At 34.1% G+C, this 23820-nt stretch overlaps 1 protein-coding gene across 3 annotated transcripts in view; it reads right to left on the reverse strand.

The window, feature by feature from the left end:
* Positions 1–23820, reverse strand: part of FSTL5 (follistatin like 5) — a 733912-nt gene that overhangs the window by 370688 nt on the left and 339404 nt on the right. For all 3 annotated transcript variants that reach the window (XM_063108449.1, XM_063108448.1, XM_063108446.1), the window contains exon 5: positions 13159–13279. In XM_063108449.1, coding sequence (XP_062964519.1) covers positions 13159–13279 — 121 coding nt within the window. The remainder of the gene's footprint in view (positions 1–13158; positions 13280–23820) is intronic.

Here is a 23820-nt window from a genome sequence, read left to right on the forward strand (position 1 = left end):
GAGGACAAAATGGACGACAGGGCCGTCTTAAAATGAGAAGAATCTAAGACTTTAACTCTTTTTTAAATTAAAGTTTAAATCCGTATTCCTTCTCTTGTTCTCTTTCTATTAACAGTTGGTGAATATATTATTTTGTTTAGGAGCAAAAAATAACTGTCCTTTTGGAATACATGTGTATAGACTTAGTCATAGTAATTTTTCTGAACAGCCCTTTTCCTATAAGTTCTAAAGAACCCAGAGAGCAACAGTAACACAACGTAGAAGCAGCTGGTAAGTGAACGATGCTGAACAGTATTTACCCAAACAGGGGATATCTAAAACTCTCACCTAAAAAGTTATAATCGTACAAAGGTCTGCATTATCAATTTTATAATCCCAGTATGTAAAAGAATTATTCTCCAAATGTGCCAGTCAATGGAAGTTGCTGTAAAGTTTCATATCACAATGATTTGTGTATGGCATTATTTTATAGCAGCTATACCAATATCTAACACAACCCAAATCAGTGTTTCTCAAATCAAGGTGAGATTGTAATTGCCAATGGCTTCTTTATGTTCACATGTATGTTTTTGTTTTTCAGAGATAATTCATGTGTCCTATCCCTGGACATTAATCTAGTAGCCCTGATAATCTTTTATTTTTTAAATATAAACATATAAAAAAGTGACAAATCATGACATACCACTCAATAAATTAACACAAAGTGAAGACACCTGTGAAATCATTATGCAAGCCAAACCAAAAGAGAAATAGAACATTACTAGTCCATAGACAAACCCCCTCTCCTGCTTTGTGTTTTCACCTTATCCCTTTCCTCTCTCTTGAAAGCTACCACAGTATTAACTTCTAAAACCATAGGTGAGGGCCGACCCCGTGGCGCACTCGGGAGAGTACGGCACTGGGAGTGCAGCAGTGCGCCCACCGCAGGTTCGGATCCTATATAAGGATGGCCGGTGCGCTCACTGGCTGAGCGTGGTACGCTGGTCACAAGAAGACAAAAAATAATAATAAAAAATAAAACCATAGGTGAGTCGTAGCCATTTTGGATTTTATCTAAATATATCCATTCTTGATGGATACTTATACGCTCTGCTTCTTTGCTCAACAGCACTATATTTCAATTTTCTTACATCTAACCTCTTAACCACTAGAACATTTGCTTCTATCTCTACATTACTACTGACAGTGCTGTGACCAAAGTTGCCAGCAACTTTCTTTATTGCTAAATCCAATAGCCAAGAAAAGAATACATTTTGTCTTGGACTTAGCCTTGGAAAATGTTCATCAACTCGTCCTTATTAAAATTTCATAATGGTACACTCCTGTGGTTTTCCTCCTAGCTCTCCAGGTGTGTCACAGTTTTAATTCCTGCTGTGGACTGAATTGTGTCTACCCCGTACTTGATATGTTGAATCCCTAACCTTCAATATAATTGTATTCGTAGATAGGGCCTATGAGGAGATAATTAAGGTTAAATGGGATTATAGAGGTGTGCCATAATTCGATAGGATTAGTGTCAATATAAAAAGAAACAGCAAAGAATGTTCTCTCTCTCCCCACCAGGATGCAGTGAGAAGGTGGCCATTTCTTTACAAGTCAGCAAGACAGCCTTCAGTAGACACAGAATTGGCTGGCATCTTGATCTAGGACTTCCCAGCCTCAGGAACTGTGAGAAATAAATATCTGTTGTTTAAACTCCCCAGTCTGTGGTATTTTGTTATAGATGCCCACCAAGATGGTTGGTTCCCAACTCCTCCTCTTTTGCTCATCACTTTTCTCTTTACATACTCACCTTGGTTAATGCCACCACCTGCCAGAGCTTCAATTTCTAACCATATGCTATGTATCTTTATTTCTGGCCTAGGTCGCCCACCTGAGCTCTGGGTCACAATATTTGCCAATCAGGAGTTTCTCTTTCAGTGTGCCAACATGTCCAAATTTAACTCAGTGCCTTTACCCAAACTTGCTTCTCTTCTTGTGTTTCCAACTTTAAGGAACAGCATAACCAATCACCTTAGTACGTGAGTTAGAAAATCAGGCGTTATCCTTAACTCAACCTTCTCACTGCCGTGTATGTCTAATCACTCACCAATTCAAGATAATTCTGCTTGTAAGTTATTTTCCAAATATGGCCACTTCCCTGCATTTTTACTACTGCTTCTCTTGTTCTGGTCTTATCACTTTTAACCTATATTACCACAACATTCTTAATTTTGTTCACTAAATTATGCTATATTTCTCAAATAAAGGTCTTCATATAAAAATGATTTAATATCTATGAATGTTAATATAATATTCATTTGTTATTGCTCTAGTTATTAAGGGGTTCCAATAAGTAATATTTTATTATAGCAATTGTGATGGCCTAGAAAAATATATTTTCTTTTCCTTATATCATCATCAAGTCTATATTCCATAAAGAAGTTTCATAGAGAGAGACATTTTGAATATAGTCACGAATAGTTACATGATTTTAAATAACTGTTCCTTTTTAAAAATAGTTTAGTATTTTAGAATTCTAGTTACCTCTTCTTTTTAAGAAAAAAAATCAACTATACAATTAGTGTCAATATAATGTTCACAGCTGATGCATTATGTTCACAAAAACCTAATTATTTTTTATGCCTGTTAGAGATATCTTATTATGGATCTTTACACACATAAAGATCATTTTGAATTAATAAAGATTTATTTAAGTGTTACATTAAAAGTTGAACACATTAAGATACATAAACATCTTAAAGTAAATGTATATGATTTTGGGAACTGGAAATTATGACAGTTTAACAAGACTACAGAAATGTATCAAATTACCCAAACTCCTCATTTGATACAATTTTAAGGTTCAATACTTCTGCCAAAGCTATTTATTTATTTATTTATTTGTTTGTTTGTTTGTTTGTTTTTTATTTTTTATTTTTTATTTTTTATTTTTTTTTTTAATATTCCAAACTTCAGACTTTGTTCAGATTTTATTCATTTTCCATTGATATCCTTTTGCTCTTCTTGGGTTGACTTGTTATGTCTCTTTAATCACTTCTTCTCTATGACAGACCTTTCTCTGTTTTTGATGATCTTGACAGTTTGTAAAAGTACTTGCCAAATATTTCATATAATGTTTTTTGGTTGTGATTTTTGGAAGTTTTCTGACAATTTGAGTGGGGTTATGGATTTGGGGGAAAATATCACTGAGGTGAAGTGTTATTCTTATGATCATGTCTTAGATAAAATTTACTAGGTTTTTCCATTGCAGAGTTACCCTTTTCAAAAAATTTATTTTATTTTGTCAATATACAATGTGGTTGATTATTATGAACCATTAACGAAACCTCCCTCCTGCCTCCCTCTCCCCCCGCAATAACCTCATATTTGTTCGCTTGTCGTATCAACTCCAAGGAATTGTAATTGTTGTGTCTTCTTCCCACCACCCGCCTCCAGTTTGTGTATTTATTTATTTATTTATTTTATTTATTTTTAGCTCCCACAAATAATTGAGAACATGTGATATTTCTCTTTCTGTGCCTGATTCGTTTCTCTTAATATAATTCTCTCAAGGTCCATCCATGTTGTTGCAAATGGCAGTATTTCATTCGTTTTTATAGCTGAGTAGTATTCCATTGTGTAGATGTACCACATTTTCCGTATCCACTCATCTGATGATGGACATTTGGGCTGGTTCCAACTCTTGGCTATTGTAAAGAGTGCTGTGATGAACATTGGAGAACAGGTATACCTTCGACTTGATGATTTCCATTCCTCTGGGTATATTCCCATCAGTGGGATAGCTGGGTCATATGGCAGATCTATCTGCAATTGTTTGAGGAACCTCCATACCATTTTCCATAGAGGCTGCACCATTTTGCAGTCCCACCAACAATGCATGAGAGTTCCTTTTTCTCTGCAGCCTCGCCAGCATTTATCGTTCAAAGTCTTGCGGATATTAGCCATCCCGCCAGGGGTGAGAGGGTATCTCAGTGTGGTTTTGATTTGCATTTCCCGAATGCTGAGTGATGTTGAACATTTTTTCATATGTCTGTTGGCCATTCATATATCTTTCTTTGAGAAATTTCTGTTTAGCTCTTTTGCCCATTTTTTAATTGAGTTACTTGTTTTTTTGTTGTAAAGTTGTTTCAGTTCTTTGTATATTCTGGATATTAATCCTTTGTCAGATGTATATTTTGCAAATATTTTCTCCCACTCTGTTGGTTGTCTTTTAACTCTATTAATTGTTTCTTTTGATGTGCAGAAGCTTTTTAGTTTGATATAATCCTATTCATTTATTTTTCCTTTGGTTGCCTGTGCTTTTGGGGTCATATTCATGAAGTCTGTGTCCAGTCCTACTTCCTGAAGTGTTTCTCCTATGTTTTCTTAAGAAGTTTTATTGTTTGATGGTGTATGTTTAATTCTTTAATCCATTTGAGTTTATTTTATTATATGCTGAGAGGTATGGGTCTAGTTTCATTCTCCTGCACCATTTGCTGAAGAGGCAGTCTCTTCCCCAGTGCATAGGCTTGGTGCTTTTGTCAAAGATCAGATGGCTGTAGGTGTGTGGGTTGATTTCTGGATTCTCAGTTCCATTCCATGGAACAGTATGTCTGTTTTAATGCCAGTACCATGATGTTTTGGTTATTATAGCATTGTAGTATAGTTTAAAGTCAGGTAGTGTTATGCCTCCAGCCTTATTTTCCTTGCTCAGAATTGCTTTGGCTATATGTGGTCTTTTGTTATTCCATATCAATGTCTGGATAGTTTATTCAACTTCTGAGAAAAATGTCACTGAAATTTTGATGGGGATTGCATTGAATTTGTATATCACTTTGGGTAGTATGGACATTTTCACAATGTTGGTTCTTCTAATCCAACAGCATGGGATATCTTTCAATCTTCTTGTGTCCCCTTTAATTTCTCTCAGCTGTGCTTTGTAGTTCTCATTATAGAGATTTTTTCACATCCTTGGTTAACTCTATTCCTAAGTATTTTATTTTTTTGTTGGCTATTATAAATGGACAAGCTTTCTTGATTTCTCTTTTTGCATGTTCACTATTGGAGAATGGAAATGCTACTGATTTTTGTGTGTTGATTTTGTATCCTGCAACTTTGCTGAAATCATTTACCAACTCCAAGAGTTTTTTTTTGTAGAGGCTTTGGTCTGATCAGTATATAGGATCATGTCATCTGCAAACAGCGGCAGTTTGAATTCATCTTTTCCAATCTGGATGCCCTTTATTTCCTTTGTTTCTCTAATTGCTCTGGCTAGTACTTCCAACACTATGTTGAATAGGAGTGGTGAGAGTGGGCATCCTTGTCTAGTTCCTGTTCTTAAAGGAAAAGCTTTCAGCTCTTCCACATCCAGGATGATATTGGCAGTGAGTTTTTCATATATGGCTTTAATTATGTTGAGATACTTTCCATCTATACCTAACTTGTAGAAGGTCTTTATCATGAATTAGTTTTGAATTTTATCAAATGCTTTTTCAGCATCTATAGAGATGATCATATGGTCCTTGGGGATGATTTTATTGATATGGTGTATCACATTTATTGATTTGCGTATGTTGAATCAATCTTGCATCCCTGGGATGAATCCCACTTGATCGTGGTGAATAATTTTGCATATGTGTTGCTGTATTCTGTTAGCTGGTATTTTATTGAGGATTTTTGCATCTATATTCATCAAGGATATCAGCCTGTAGTTTTCTTTTTTAGTTGTATCTTTATCCAGTTTTGATATCAGGGTGATGTTTGCTTCATAGAATGAATTTCGGAGAATGGCCTCTTTTTCAATCTTTTGGAATAGTTTGTAGAGAATTAGTGTCAATTCCTCTTTGAATGTTTGGTAGAATTCTGCTGTGAATCCATCTGGTCCTGGGCTTTTCTTTGTTGGGAGCCTTCTGATAACAGCTTCAATCTCTTTTACTGTTATTGGTCTGTTCAGAGTTTCTACATCTTCTTGGCTCAGTTTTGGTAGCTTGTGTGAATCCAGAAATTTATCCATTTCCTCCAGATTTTCAAATTCGTTGGCATATAGTTGTTTAGAGTAGTCTCAAATGATTCCTTGTATTTCAGATGTGTCAGTTGTAATATCACCTTTTTCATTTCTAATTTTTGTTATTTGGATCTTCTCTCTTCTTTTTTTAGTTAGCCATGCTAATGGTTTGTCAATTTTATTTATCTTTTCAAAAAACCAACTTTTTGATTCATTGATCTTTTGTATTGTTTTTGGGTTTCAATTTCATTAAGTTCTGCTCTGATTTCTTTCCATCTGTTAACTTTGGGTTTGGAATGTTCTTGGTTTTCTAGTTCTTTAAGGTGAAGTATTAGTTTGTTCACTTGCCATCTTTCCATTCTTTTGAAGTAAGCATTTAATGTGATAAATTTCCCCCTTAGTACTGCTTTTTCAGCATCCCACATGTTTTGGTCTGATGCATCATTATTTTCATTAGTTTTAATGAATTTTTTTTGATTTCCTGTTTGATTTCTTCTTGGACCCATATGTCATTAAGTAGAATGCCATTTAGTTTCCATGTGCTTGTATAGTTTCCAGAATTTTGTTTGTTATTTATTTCTAATTTTAATCCATTTTGGTCTGAAAAAATACATGGGATAATTACATTTTTTTAAATTTGTTGAGGCTTGATTTGTGACCTAACATGTGATCTATCCTGGATAGTGATCCATTTGCTGATGAGAAGAATGAATATTCTGAGGTTGTGAGATGAAATTTTTTGTAGATATCTGCCAAGTACAATTGATTGTTGTTTAGATCTTGTGTTTCTATGCTGTTTCTTTGCCTAGATGATCTGTCCCATATTGATAGTGGGATGTTCAGGTCCCTGATATTATGGTATTATTGTCTATTTCCTTTTTATGTCTAGTAGAGTTTGCCTTATGAATCTGGCTGCTTTGACATTGGGTATGTATATATTTATGATTGTTTTGTCTACTTGATATATCAATCTTTTTATCAGTATGTACTGACCCTCATTATCTCTCTTTATAGTTTTTAGTTTAAAGTCTATTTTATCAGATATAAGAATAGCTATTCTAGCTGGTTTTTCATTTCTGTTTGCATGGTAAATATTTTTCCATCCTTTCACTCTTCGTCTATGTCAGTCTTTGTAGGTGAGGTGGGTCTCTTCAAGGCAGCATATAGCTGGGTCCTCCTTTTCAATCTAGTCAGCCAGTCTGTGTCTTTTGATTGGGGAATTTAATCCTTTTATATTAGAGTTGTTATTGAAAAGGGGTGATTTACTCCTAGCATTTTATTGATTTTTGTTTGGATGTCTTGTGTCGTTTGTTCCTTTCTTTCTGATTTACTGTTTGTCTTCTGTATTTGTTGGTTCCTTGGGTTGTAGATAAGCTTTTTTTTTTTTTTCTCTACATCATTGGCATTTTTATTTTACTAGTGGGTTTTGATTTTTCTTGAGTTTTTATGGCAGTGGTAGTTATTTTTCAGGTATGAAACCCAGTAGTCCCTTGAGAATTTCTTGTAAGGGTGGTCTTGTGGTATTGAACTCCTGTAGTTTTTTTTTGTTTTTTTTTTTTGGTCTTAGAAATTTACTATTTGCCCTTCGTTTTGGAAGGATATACTTCCAGGGTAGAGTATTCTTGGCTGGCAATCTCTGTCTTTTAGTATTTTGAATATATCATCCCATTCCTTTCTTGCTTTTAGGGTATGTGATGAAAAGTCTTATATTAGTCTGATTGGGGCTCCCTTATAGGTGATTTGATGCTTCTCTCTTGCACCTTTTAAGATTCTCTCTTTGTCTTTGAGTTTTGCCAATTTGACTATAACATGTCTTGGAGAAGACCTTTTTGGGTTGAATATGTTTGGGGATCTTTGAGCTTCCTGAATCTGAAGATCTGTGTCTTTTCCTATACCTAGGAAGTTTTCTGCCACTATTTTTTTGAAAATGTTTTGAATACAATCTCCTTTTTCCTCCCCTCTGGAATACCCATGACTTGGATATTTGAGTGCTTAAGGTTGTCTGATGTCTCTCTAAGATTTTCTTCAGTGTTTCTAATTCTTTTTTCTTTTCTTTCTTTTTTTTTCTTTTTGTCTGCCTGTGTTATTTTCAACAGCCCATCTTCAAGGTCAGAAGTTCTCTCTTCTGCTTCTGCAAGCCTGCTGGTTAAACTCTTTGTTGTGTTGTTTATTTTGTTGAATGAATTCTTCAGCTTGGCCTCTGCTATATTATTTTTCAGGGCATTGATTTCCTTGTACATTTCTTCTTTCAGGTCCTGTATGCTTTTCCTTATTTCATTGTGTTGTCTAGTTGAGTTTTCTTGTATCTCATTTAGTTTCCTTAGAATTATCACTAGAAATTCCTTGTCAGACATTTCAAGGGCTTCTTGTTCTGTAGGATCTAGATCTGAGAGTTATTACCCTTTGGTAGTGTACTTTCTTGATTTTTCATATTTCTGGTATCTTTCCTTTGATGGTTAGTCATTGTAGCAGTGGATTTCATGGTCCACTAGTTTGACACTAGTGTCTGGATAGACTGCTGCTGGGGCTGCCAATTTGGCATGGCTGACTCAGTGTCCGCTTGGTCATCCACTGGCGCCTCAGGTGCGTGTTCACCTTGTGTGTTGGGCCTCTGCGAGGAGGTGCTTCTCTGGTCAGTGTGCACCTCTCTGACTGGTGCACACTCGGCTGGGTTGGGGATGGAGTTTGGCAGCAGTGGCAAGGCCTACCTGCTGGGTCGTGCACTGGCCCATAGCAATTTATAATTTAACTCAGGAAATAAGTACATGAAAAGCATTTTGAAAATAAATATCCTTTCTCTGGTTGGTCAACTACACCATTCTTAGTTATCTAGAAAATCCAAATGAAAATAATTCATTCCCCCAATTCAGTACTTCTATAACATCACTTCATCATCTCAATTGAGTTTAACTGCTGAAATGGGGAATATAGACATTTATGTGAATATCACTTTTGAAATTAAATGTGTCAGTTCAGTATATGATCATCTTGTCTGATTGCAAATCACTTGCATTTTCCAACAGATTTAAATCAGAAACATAGTATTTCATACAATCATACTTAATCTTCTATTTTGATTTAATTTGAGTTGGTAGAAAATAAAACACTTGGTACTTTGCATCAAAATGATGGCAGCATTAACTCATTTTTAAATCTATAAGAAGATTTTGAATCAAAAGATGTATACACTTTACTGATAATATTCACATCAAAAAATGCCAGGGTGAGGGTTGTACATCACCTAATCGGAGGATTTAATATTTCCTGTAGATATTTAAAACTAGATATGTCATTGACCTCACTTTCCATTTATTCCATCCCATTAAATAGGTTTCCAAGTTTTTGTTAATCAAACAAGGCATTGTATGAAATACTTGATGCTCACACTGAGAATTTAATTTAAATATCTTAGTAAAAATCAAATAATTTTATAACAATGCCAAAAATTCTGGAGAAAAATTAAGAGAAATTTACCATTCAGTGCTTATGGGAAAATATTAAAATAATTTATCTTATCCACAAAGGGAAAAAAAGCTATTTTATTAAAAAACCTTATAACTACTATATTAACACTGTAATAGTGTAGTAACACTTGCTAAACAGGAACTCAAGAAATCTGTCTACCCTTGTATCTACCAGAAAACAATTACAGGATCATGACAAATTTCTTAACTTCTCTATTCCTAGTTTATTCTTCTGGAGATTCATTTAAGGCCTTTATGATTTTCTGAGCATCTTTTTAGAAATTATATGGGGCAATGCAACATGAAGGTGAAATATATGCTTACTTTTTATTCTTATTGTATCTGTCATTTTTATCATTGTATATCTGATACATATTTCTAGGGGAAAGGAAACCTACCTTTTTAAGTTGCTTTGACTATCTTAGCACTCTATACACAAAGATACTTAATGCCTAATTTTTTAACAGATTGATTTTCCCATTATTAGACATTTTTTATTCATGATATCTTAGTATTTTATAATAGAGTGACTTACTAAAATCATGTCATTATACAAAGCTTGTCACTAAACTTCACTAAACCCAAGTGAGCTTAGTTTTTTAAGGCATTATTACAGATAAAAAAAAAAAAAGAAAGAGATATGTATTCATAATTCACATTTAAGCGTAAATACTTTCTCACTAATGCAGATGCAATCTGTACAAGTCAGTTTTATTATCGCTGAAGGGTCATTATGTAATTTGAAGTCTAGTTTAAATGAGGTGCAACACTGAAAAGGTAATACCTTTTTGAAGATTGCTTGGTGAAACCCAAAGAATGTTAAAATATCCTCGATAATTATAGCATTACTTTGAAAAACATTATTTCCTCTAAAAAATGATGATGTGAACATCATTTTATCATTGTTATGGGATAATTTATGATTACCCAAAAAGAAGAAGAAAAAAAAAAAAAACCTGATTGGTGATTGTCAAGTGCTTTCATTACCTTTCATCTCTTTATGACTTTGAATATTAAAAATGTGGACCTTTTGTGTTATACCTACCTTTCACTAATGACAGAATCATTATGAGATGCATTGAATTCATTGCATTTACTATAAATAACTCCATAAAATTGCTACCATATTATCTTCTAATAGTTAATGAAATCTCATAAATTTCCTTCTACAAAATTCAGTAGTTTCTAGTATAATCTAGCTTCTCCTTCATAGACAATGTTACATTTTACTATTTCTTTATTGATCTCTTTTACTGAAGATTTAGATTTCTGAATTTCATAATGTTGTTTATCAGAACAATGTACTGAGCTAGCCCGCCTTCATTAGGAATATCAAATCATATCCCAAAACACAGTATCATTTTTCCCTATCACAGGTGCAGGCAGCATCTATCCCAGGCAAGATTCATATTTACTGATAATGGTCAGGAATCATTACTCAGAGTATTTGCTGGCTGTCATAAAAAATAACATATAATTCACGCTCATTTTTATTGTTTTTCTTCCATCATCATACCTCCAGCAATAACTATATTTTGAGTAAAAATCCTATGCCAAGTTATTCATTTAATGCTCTTGCTGATGCTTGATAAACTGTATACCACTGAACTGATTTCCAGCCATTGCTATAGATTCCAACTACATTTCTTTAGTCAACTCCATGTATCCTCCAAGTGTGAGGAGGATGTTGGGAGATTTAGATTGCTTATTTAACAAAATAAGTTAGTATAATAAATTAATTGATATTTTTTATAGAATTTCGGGCCTGGAACAGATATTGCAGTTGGATCAGCTTACCTAAATGCCCTGGAATATCAGGCACCTGACTTTTTATTTATGATATTCTTTCTGTGCACTGCCCTTTCCTCATTTCCCAAAGTTTAAATGTACTCATTCTGAAGACTAATTCAATTGCTACCACCTTAATAAGGTCTCCTCGATTCCCAAAACCAGAGATCATATTCTCAACTCACAATATTTTATGTAGGCCTTTCAATAACATCTTCTCCTTCTATCTAGCATGATAATTTTATAAAATATATATAGTAATATTATATATACATTACTTTCCCTCCGATAAACTGTAACACGTCCCTTTCTTCTTGCCTGTGTGCGCACACAAAAGAATGCCACTACATACTGAAACTTAGTGGAAAACACATAGACTTCATAATTAGTTCAACATACATTTGATTATAAACTCAGCCACTTATTTTTTTTTAACTTTTCTGTGTTTCAGTTTCTTCATATAAACATAGAATAATTGTGCTGCTTTCTTTTTGTTATTTTTGAAAAGTATTCAAGACTTACAATATGCTTTGATAAGATCAAGAGTTTACTGAGTCATCCTGTCTTGTATTCCGCCTTGTGATTTAAAGTGAAAATACAATACAATTAAACCCAGAGAGTATATTGATATTTTACATTAAACAAGTATAACCTATAACTATTTCTCATGCAATGTTTTTCTTGCATCAAATATTTTGTGAAATATAAAATATAAATATAAAATATAAAAATATAATACACCATTTTAATATCAATTTATCATGTAGTAAGATTATTATTATCTTAATTTACATGTTTTTGTTTGTTTGTTTGTTTGTTTTGGCGGCTGGCCAGGATGGGGATCTGAATCCTTGACATTGGTGTTACAACGCCGTGCTGTAACCAACTGAGGTAACTGGTCAGAATTTTACATAGATTTTTAAGAACAATAGATTTTAGTAACTTACTCAATATTAAACAACTGGTGAGTCATGATTCAAAAAATATCTTTTTATACCAAGTACACTTCCTACTTCCTGCCTTTTTGGAAAGATATGAAAGGTTACTTCAGAAAGGTTGTGGAAAAATAGAATTAAAAGATAACAAATGTAACTTTGTAAATTACTTTTTGTAGACCCTTTGTGTGTATGTATGTGTATCCACATCTATATCTATTTATATGTATCTTTCTTACTGATTTTAGGTCCTGAATTGAATTGAATCTTGTTTAACTTTGCTTCTTTGGTGATTTTCAAATACCAAATAGTTAATTTACTTTTTTCCCCCTCTCTCTTGCCCACAGCTTCTAAATCTTTTCTTCTGAGACATTTCTTAGTCATTTGTCTTTAAATAACGTTTAAAATATAACCTAACAGGTAATTGCTGCTAACTGTCATTTTTTTATAACTCTGCTTTGTAAAATACGAGTAGTCAATTTTAAGACAAATTTAAGCAATTCATGTATATATAAATTATTTCCAAGTGCATTAACATAAATAAAATTTTTCATTCCAATGCTATCTATTCCTCTTCAAATATACGCAAACTCCATCTATTAATCCACTTTGGTTTCCCAATGAAGTTAAAAATTGTCACTATGTAATAATTAAATTATTTTTGACATATGTTAACAATTGGCAAAAGGCTGCTCCTACTCTAAAATGACCTTGAGAGCGGTATTGTGAAACTAATGTCTTAAACTAGAATCGATAAGAACTGACGACATCCAAGGTTGTCAAATATTTCCAACTGTTCATTTTAGAACCACTAAATCCCTTAGCTATCACTTACGTTTCAGTATAGCCCAAAACTTAAATTCTCTCAATTACATCACTTCTCTTAAGAACCAGCTTGTACTCTGAGATCAAGAACACATACCATGTCATGTAAAGCAGCAGGAAAAAGAACAAAGAGAAATTAAAGAATGAATCTTGTACTCACGAAATGCTCTATAAAATTCTTCAAGAGCCAGGTGCTTGTCAGCATTAAAATCATCGTATTTCAGCAGATCATACAAAGTACAATCAGAAAGATCCTTGCCAAGTTCTTCCTGTTTTATCACCTAACAAGAAAATTACAACCATACCTTTATATCTGTGATTAACATTTCTGTAGTATAATTAATTACATGTAACAATCATGAAATGAATCATTTTGAGTCTAAAGTGGGATAAAGAACTCAATTTATGAAAAATCCAGGTTTTCAGTTACTGAACAGTTATTTTTAATCATTTCAAAGGTATAGACTTACAAGGTTGTCAGGATTTAGTCCAACCTTTCTAATACAAAAGTCTCACAGTAGGACCCAGCATATCTGAACGTTAAAAGAAAATTTTGTATTTCATTCATTACTTTTGTCCATTTATACTGACTCAAGGAAACACGTCCACATGAAAATTGCCTCCTGTGTCTCAGTGACCTGTGTTAAAATAAAATAGTGCTCTTTCCACAAAAATAGTGAGGCAGTTTGTTTCAACTTTCTTCCTCACGGTACTTGTGAAAAATAAAGTTAATTTTTTTCTCCTCTGCCTACGCTCCTCCTCAGCTGGAAGTTAAGTCATTTGGGATAGTGCATGAATTCCCTTGGTCACAGAAGAGCTATTAAGCAAATGACTGCTTCCAAGAGCCAGATAGAATTAACGCACCGATTGATGATGAAACTCTATCCAAGCGTAGTTCAAGAAAATCATCAAACTGTTTTTCTACTCTCTCAGTCCTATAGAAGCTGCAGCTTTTTTATACTCTACTGTTTTTGACTACTGCTTGTCATATAAAGAGCTCCCCAAGATTTTTCAGACATCCCTATTCATTGTGGGCAGCTGCACAGCTGTGTGTCCATGATATTCCATATTCTCCCACCTGCAAGGGCAGTAATTCATATTTCTTGAAGCTGTGCATCACAGTGTTTTGTTGTTGTTGAGTTTATTTTAAGGTGGTACAGTGTAATCAGAAAACACAGGCTTTGAAGTCAACCAGTTCTGGGTTAAGGTTCTGCCATGCCGCGTAATGGCTTTATATTATCTGATAAATTATTTAACCTTTTTTTCAGTTAGAAAACGAATGTGAAGATTACCACATGTGCATGCACGAACACACAAACACAAGACAACATACAGTATACTCTCAAAAGTGATCATTCAAAATTAAAAATAATGACTCTACATTTGTGCTGCTTGTTCACATAATTCACTGCAGACCTCCTGATATCAGCTTGTGCATGTCATGGTTGCACATTCACAATGGATTATAGTTTCTTTGGGTAGAGCAGAGTGTTTCAGACTTTCTTTTTTACATCAATGGTAGATTGATGATGTTACTGCTAAAGATTTTCTGATGCTTTTGAGCCATTTTTAAGCATTTTTGCAACACTCTTAAATTGAAAGTTCAGTTACATCTCAGTGTGGATGGGCTGTTGAGACAACTCTTAGGATGGGGTCTAACACATGGGTCACTAGGGCCACCAGCTCCTTCTCTAACCACCAGTGATAACATATGCACTGCTTAATAGAACTTCTGCAATAGAATGGATTTCTCTAACCTTGTATATGGTATTAAAATTTTGTTGGTTAAATTGATATTTTCCATCTTAGTGGGGAAAAAAAGCAAAGGCTTACCTGTTTTAACTGGTCTATATTAAAAGATACTGTAGATGGAAATTATTAAGCCTTGTATTTTTGCACAGTCCAGCTGGAGGGATTAACAAAACTACCTAATGCTGAAAGCATCTCTCCCATAAACCTAATGGGAAAACAAAATACTGCTTTTCTACTTAGAAAGCAACAGAGCTTGTAATCATTCTCCATCTGTTATTGGTTAGATCATGGATAATGACTTTTGGCTTCTTCTGGGGTTGGGGGTTGGGAGTAAGGGCAGTGTATTTAATCTTACCTCAGTATGCTCTTTCTAAACATCTGCAATGTTAGCACTGTGGTAATATTTAGGATGCAGTGACACCAGGGCTTTTCAGGCATTTTGATAATATTTTTAGTGACTTTTATTTTCATGGTAATTTCTAAGTAGACAGAGATGGAGCAGAAAGTTGAAAGAAAACATTTTGTCATTTTTTGCCTCCTATTTCTATCTGTACGAGTATTTTACTCAAATTAAATTCATGTGTTAGATCAAGAAAATGGACTTCTGCTTTTTTCCTGATTACTGTCTCTTGCATAAGACTAGTTTGACCTTGATTTAATCTTGATCTTCATTTGATCTTGATCTTTACTTGATCATGATTATACAACTTAAGATGGGCATACTGTTTTAATGAGTATGCCCCAGAGAAGCTCACGGTCTAAGACTTTTTTTTTTTTTTTTTTTAGAGCCCTGCTCATCTATACGGAAGCATATCCATACATAGGACAAGGTGACTCATTCTCTCATTTGTCATTATTTCAGATACATATTTTGGTCATTTATCCCATTTTTAGTCAATGAAATAGCCCATTTAAAACATTATTTTTAGTAATTATTTCTCTCCTTTAGGTTTCCTGGTAAGAAGCTTTAGTACATCCTGTTGTGTTCCTAATGAGGGAAGTATTTTCCTTTGACTTTTCTATCTTTCCTTTTTCAAAAAATAGATTTACTGAGATAATATTGATATACAAAAAGATGCACATATTTAACGTATACAGTTTGATGAGTTTGTATGACCTTTCAACTGGCATGGAAAAAATTGCTTTAGATAGCCAGAGTTTTGATAGCCTTAAGGTTATGAGTGTTTGACTGCTGGGAATAAAGTATAATAGAGTATATAAACCACTCTTTGGCACAAGGGATCCAAACTAGTAAGACTTTGTTATCTCCCTGCACTTCCATCATTTACTGTCTAGCACTGGTTCCCAAAACTTCTCACTCTAGGCTTCTGAAAATGCATGTGTTATTTCCGGACTAGCTCTTCATGAAGGGCCAGACTCACTGAATATATTGTCATTTAAATATCCAATGATGATACCTCAATCAAGGAGGCCAATCAAATTTCATTGTTATCTATTGTAAAATAGTAAAAATGTTTCCCAAACTTGCCAATGTTTTGGTGAACTCCTTAAGGCTAAAAAAACCCATTTTTACACTTTTTTTTTTACTGATCAGAGGTCTAATTATATGAATTTTGGGTTCCATAGAGGTTAAGGTTAGTGTGACAAGGCATTGGGGAGCTCAGACACACCACATCCCAGAGATATATTTAGCTTCAATGTAATAGAATTGTCAAAGTTGCATAAGAGTGGTAATAACTCAGAGATCATTTAATGTTTTGGTACTGTATTCTTATTTGTTCCAAAATAAACAATAAAAACAAATGCCCCCTCCCAAATAAACTATTTTACTTCACTGATTTATTCAATCATCCATTCAACAAATCATTTGTGACTGCCTACTACTTGTCAGACACTATCCTAGGCTCTGAAAACACAGCAGACAACAAGGTAGACAAAAATCCCTCCCATGTGGAATTTATATACTAGTGAAGCGAAAATAAAAATATATAAATAAAGTATATATTATGACAGATGATGATAACTGATATAAAGGTAAATTAAACTGGAGAGAGAAATAGAATGAGTAAGAGGTCAGGTAGAAAAATTTTCTCTTGGCTATAAAGATGAATGGCTGTTAGATTTCTGGGATAAGGGATGATTTAGAAATCCAAGAATTATTATGCTGACTCTCACAAAGGGATAAAAGACATGATATTGAGTTTAATGATGTCAATATAGACCATGATGATGAGACTGTGCTGTGCATGTGGGAGGAGAGGACAGAGGAGTGGGATCTTCCAGTTCTGTTTCCTTTTCTTTACTTTTTGTGGAGACAGGATCTCTTAGAGAGATACACTACTAATATATTCAAGTCATATAAATTCTTCCCCAGACCTTTACAAACTCTTTTTTTCCCAAACTAGTCACGATCACGTCACAGTCACAATGGTTTTGGTAGAGTTAGTACTCAGTGCTCTTCTATTTTAAGAAATGTCCATTAGAGTCATTTTGTTTTGGAGAGGCAGATATACTAATTTCTTTATTTGGCAAATGTGTAGATTATGTCAGAGCCTATGGGTCAGAAAATAAATATACACCCTTGGGTAGGAATTCACATCTCCTGGTATTATACATTTGCTTCTCTCACGATCTCAGTACAGGTTGGCTCCTCCACTAGGTAACCAGAACAGCTTCTTGTCTCCTCTCTTCCTCCCTTCCTCTTTCTTTTCCATTCTTTGCAATCTACAGGTGTGAAGAACCATGCTAGGTGATGCAGGGAAGTTAGTACATTTACATGACACAGTCCTGGCCCTCATGGAGGTTTTATTCTGAGAAGATGAGCGAAAACACGCAAACAAATAATTAAGCAAGATAATTACACATTATTAACAGTACTCAAAAAGTAAACAATCTGAAAAGACAGAGGGTAAATAAATAACATTATGAGATTTAATTGTTTAATCATGCATAACTGATGCTATCTTGCAAGAGCAATATTTTAAAAAAAGGATTAAATAAAAAGTATTGTATCTTCTGCATTTTCTTTTAGATTTTCTAACGTGCCTAAATTAACACTTAACAAAATCAACAGAGCCAGCGTTAATTATTTTGAAAGATCAGCTGAGGAAATATTATTATTTTTATTAAACCACTAGTAGGAAAAAATATTTTATTTTTAAGGCATCCTATATGGTTCACAAGGATTCTCTGAATATAAATGCTAATTTTTTAAACGCATCTTGACATTCTGAAGAAAATATGCTACAAATAATATGTTTAAAGTGTAAAAGAAAGCTAAATTTTATTATTCCAGTTTCCTGTGCATATTATAAACAGCACTTTAAAAAAAGAATATCTGAAACTAGTTACCAATGTTTCCAGATACAATTAAAAGTACTGTTGTTTTTTTTTTTTTTTTTTTTTTTTATTGTAGCCATGAGCTGCAAGTAAACTAACAGTTACTGGCCTTATCTTTCTCTAAGGGCTAATTATTGCTGTTATTATTCTGAAATCTGTAGCCCTGGCAAGGAAATTTTCAATACTACTAGGATCTACCCATTGGCATTGACAATGCCATTGCAAGTCAAACACCTGGTTTCTGCTGCCTGTATACCTGATAGGACTTGGACTTTTAAATGCAATAAATGGTTGTTCATTCTTCTCCAAGGGAAGATTTGGACAAATTCCTTTGTGTTTTATATCCTCCTATGTTAAGTAGGATTAATTACCATGGTAGCCTCTGGAAATCCTCACTTTCTCACTTCTCTATCCATACAAGTGCTTATGTATTTGTAGTTTGTTCCCACTGAAACAGTTTTTTATCTGTGAGACAAAACAATTCTTCCTAATCTAGTAGTAAATAAATATGTTGACTAAATCAGAATTTTTAAAAAATCTTTAAAATTGTAATAGGCTTCATCAAGTAAAAATAAAGATTAACTGTTCCTTTCCCTAACAGTTCTAATAATTTTTAGAGAAAAATACTTGATATGTACAAATGTGGAAAATGCATCGTTTTCCATGTCCATCCTGTAGCTTGAAAATATTTAGTTTTATTTATTCTTGCTTTTATTTAATTTTGTAAATGTATTCACATATGGTAGTCATTGAGCAAATGGCATTTTAAGTAAAATATGTATAACAATAATCTAAACCCTGTGAACAAGAAGTTCTTTTTATTATTTTAATAAAGAGTTGGAATGTGTGTACATTAGGAAAATATTCTAATATGCATTTCTAATGTGAATCAGCTTATTATGATGACAGAATCTAAATGGAAAAAAAAAAAAAAGCCTAATTCAATATACTCAATACGGCTGCTTATTTAAAATCAGAATCACAAGGGAATGACTTTGCTTACTTAAATTCTAAGGGTATTATTTTATCAAATAGGGAAATGCCTAAAGAGCAGATTTTCCAAATTGTTAGCACCATTTTACTTCAAGTACTCGTGTTTGCTGCTAACAAACTCAGGGCTGCCATTCTCCCAAACAAAGCCTGCTGTGCATCCTGTCCTCTAGGACCAAATATATAGTCCACAATGCAAAAAAAAAATGTCCATTCTCACCTAGGGGACAATTTGAACAAATTTCTTTGTGTCTCTGCGACCGTAGGAATCCAAGTCTCCTATACTGCTCTGCACATTTCCCAATCTGACCCAATTCCCACCCCTCTCCAGCCCATCATTGTGCCCTCTGGAAATCCTGCTCTATGACTGGAAAACTGTATTTGCCTTCAATTCCTTATAGCAATATGTTCTTCATTACACCGACTTAGGAACAATCTGACTGCACTTTCATAAAACCATTTGTTCTGTAATTTTGATTAATTTAATTGGAGGCTAATTTTTCTCACACATCCATTCTAGCTCAGGGCAAAGAAAGTGGTAGATAACTGCACAACTCCCTATTGGCGCTCCTGGATTATTTCCTCTTCCAAAATCAGTCTTCTCCAGAGAGATAAATAGAAAGTTAGATTTTAAATCACAGACGACAGATCATAGGTAGACAGATAGAATTCACTTCTTTTAATCTCAGACCATTCAGCTACGTGATTCTTATTTAGTCTCTTCCCATAATTCACTAATGAATTTAGCTCCTTAAGAATATTTTATTCCTTAAGAATATTTCTGTCTGCGCTACTTTTTTTATTCGCTGTGACTTTGATATCCATGTGAATAAACCACCCAGAAGAGCTCTATGCTCCTTTTCATAACCAGTGATCACTAACCTTCTTTCTTCCAGTGACTTTTTTCTACATGCTAGCCTGTCAGGAGGAATATGTCCAGTCATTTCATCCCAAAATCTTCATTTCAAGCATTACATACTTAGGTCTATTTTAGGAAAAATATATGTTCTTAAAACCACAGATGTGATGCTATGTGGCTGAGTGACTCACCACACTAGACATATATACAACACAGTGGAGATACCAGGATGCCTTGGTTAAGTTTGTGATCTTGGTTTTAAAAAAGAAAATTCTTTACATATTTGTTGAGGCTTTTGCGGTGTATTAGCCAGAGTTCTCCAGAGAGACAGAATCAATAGGATAAGTTATAATTACATGAGAGGGACTTATTTGGGGAATTAGCTCACGTGGCTATGAAGAAAAGTCCCATGACAGGCCGTCTATAAACTGGATGCCGGTAGCGTGGCTCAGTCCAAGTCCAAAAGCCTCAGAACCAGGGAAGCTGATGGTGTCCTTGGTGTAAGTTCTGGAACCCAAAAGCTGAGGAGTCTCAAGCTTTGATGTCCATGGACAGGAGACAGGAGTGTGTCCCAGCTCAAGCGGATCAAGAGAGAGAGCTTCACCTCTTCCCTCTGTCTTTTGTTCTCTCCAGACCCCCAGCGGATTGGATGGTTCCCACCCACACTGAGGTGGGTCTTTCCCTCCCAGGCCACTCAGACTCTCATACTAATCTCTGCTGGAAACACCCTCATGGACACACCTGAAAAGATTGCTTTACCAGGTTTCTCAGCATTCCTTCATCTAACCAAGTTGACATCTAGAATTAACCTTCATATGCAGTGAGCTATTATTTGCTGACACATTCATTGGAAAGTTAAGCCCATTTGAAGCATAGCTCGGCAAGGACAATTTTTATTTAAGCAAGCATTATTGAAGCTCAGATTTCACAACAGCCCCAAAGAAGACAATGTAAGAGAAGGAAGAGAGACCAAAACAACATAAATGAACCTCAGATGCCTGTTCAGATTTGGAGAGAAGAGCTAAAGTAGAGATTTCACACATTATCAGAATGGTCCTCAGGAACCTCAAGAACTTTTGTTTCTTCCTTTATTGCACAGAATTGGTTACTGGTAAAATGTGTAGAACCCTTCAGAATTCTACATCCTCATTCTGAATAGGATCCACACGATATAGCACAGATTTAAGAAAAGATATGGTGCCACCCAGAATCAAATAAACAAAATATCCATCTACCCATTATCAATAAAGATAAGCATTTAAAAGTAAAGATACACAAACCAAAGACCTTAAACATGATGGAAATCTTACCCTTGCCATACAGTAATTAAGACTCTTAGTATGTATGAAGAGATAGTTCTCTTCTATTCCTATAAAATAATGTATAGATACACCCTCTATCCTACCATCCAACTCTGTATCCTTTGGGGAGACAGACATCCTTGAGCAAGGGATGAAAGTGGATCCAATATACACTTGAAGAAGGTAAGAGATATGGGAATTTTACCTGGCTCTTAGGGTGTAAAAAATATGGCTGAAGACAGAGAGGCTCGGATTTTCCACTAACCTCTAGCAGTGCAGATACACGTGCCCTCTGAGGTAAGAGTGTGACAGATACTGGTTTTTGATGTTCTTCTGTTTGCTATTAATTTTTAAGAAAGGTAGATGTTGGCAACTATGAAATGTGATGTGTTTGGTTATACTAATTTAAGAGTTGGATCTAAAATAGAGCCATATTCTTTTGTATGATAAGGAAGTTTTAGCCCCAGGAGAAGTCCGATAATTGGAATTGAGAGATAGACTTGGGCACTGCATGTAGGGTATAGGAAATGCAAGGCACACCATGGTTAGCATAAGGAAAGGAAAAGTACAAGAAGTACTCAATCTAAACTGAATTTAATATGTGATTTGTGTATCATGTGACGTAAACCCACCTTCTATCTCCTTTACATATTTTCGATCAAGTCCACATTGCCTTTTGCAAATGGATAGTTTTTTTTTTCTTTTTTAGAGAGATCAAAGAGAAGTACAAAGGAGACAACAGAATCTGATTAGTCTAATTCTGACAACAGAATTAGAGTAAAGCATAACTAAGGACTTATGTATTTTTAAATATTTAAATTGTAAAATATAATCAATTGAAATGTATTTTTTTCTTTTCATATCACGTTTATGTCCCTTTTTCAATATAATGCTTATATTATTTCTTACAACTTAGTTTTAAGGGCAAGAAAAAAAGCTGCATGAACCTAGGTATTTAATACTTCAGTATATGTAGAGATATTTTAATATATAGGTATCTTAAAATAAAATGTATGTAATATTTATCTTAAGTTCAGTTCAATTTAACATTATATCTGTAAAGACATACACACTATGACTATGTACTCTGAGAAAAGAAAAATGCCCAGTATCACAGCAGTTGCAGAGTGACAATATTTATTTTTCTCTAGGACAGAACTCTTAGGACTTAATAGTACTCATGCAAGCTATATGAGATAGGTAGATGAGCACCTCAGTGAAATGAACAAAATAAATATCATGCTATCATTTATTTTTTTAATTTTTTTAAATAATCCCAACTACTTCCCTTCATTTTCAAGACAATTTTTTTTCATTTTAAAAATTGGTATTAACATGTTTTATATATTTAAAGATGTGTGTATAGATTTCAGGGTTATAATGGCTGTTAATGGAATTTAACTTGTTCTCACCTATCATCCAACTATAAGCATTAATGCAAAGCTTGAGCATGATGGAAATATTCATCAATCACTCATTTACTAACTCGAACATATGTGGCTTCTTTATTTCCATTATCATCCACTGCATCTGCATGAAAGTTAGATTTGAAAGTATAATTATAGTTAACAATTCCATCATGCTTTCTAAGTGCTAGCCATGTTTCTGAAAAACTTACATATTCTTAATTATAAAAGTATCACATTAAATTTATGTGCTAGGTACTAGTATCATTGCTAATTTATAGATAGGGAAACTGAGACATGAAAATTGTAATTTGCCAAGGTTACACAGCTAGGAAACAACAGAGATGTGATTTGAACCCTGGCTCTATAATCAAAGTTCTTAACCACTATGTTCTGATCATAAAACAAATATCCCAACTGAAAAATGGACAAAAAAGCTGAATAGACATTTCTCAAAGGAAGAACACACAAATGACCAACAAGTTTATGAAAACATGCTCAACATCACTAATCATCAGGAAAATGCAAATCAATAACACAGGTATTGATATTCAGTGCTGTACTCTACAGATATGGACAATCAACTATGTTCCAATATAAATAGATAGATAGATAGATAGATAGATAGATAGATAGATAGATAGATAGATAGATAGATAGATAGATGAATGAATGAATGAATGAATAAACAAACAAACAAGCCACAATGAGATATCTAACTCTAGTTAGACTGGCTATTAACAAAAAGACAAAATAACAAATGTGGGCGAGTATGCAGAGACAGAGGAACCCTACATATTATTGGTAGGATTGTCAATTAGTACAGCAATTATGAAAAACAGTATGCAGGTCCCTCAAACAACTACAGGCAGAACTACCATACGACCCCGCAATCTCACTACTGGGTGTATACCCAAAGGAATGGAAATCATGTCAGAGAGATACCTGCACTCCCATTTTATAGCAGCTCTATTCACAATAGCATGGAAGCAAGTCAGCAAAATTCATCATTGCTCTTGCCATTTCTCTAACAAACTAGTTTGGCTTCTTCTTTCCATGACTCCCAAAATCCTGTATATATTTTAGGAAAAATATTGTGTCCCTTGTTTTATATTTTCACTACTAGCCACAACTAATTTAGATTCCTAAATCTGGCTATTATGTTTTTATTCAAACCTGTCTATATGCCTCAGTGACACACACACAAAAAGTTC

The sequence above is a fragment of the Cynocephalus volans genome, chromosome 9 (assembly GCF_027409185.1).
Source record: "Cynocephalus volans isolate mCynVol1 chromosome 9, mCynVol1.pri, whole genome shotgun sequence".
NCBI lineage: Eukaryota > Metazoa > Chordata > Mammalia > Dermoptera > Cynocephalidae > Cynocephalus > Cynocephalus volans.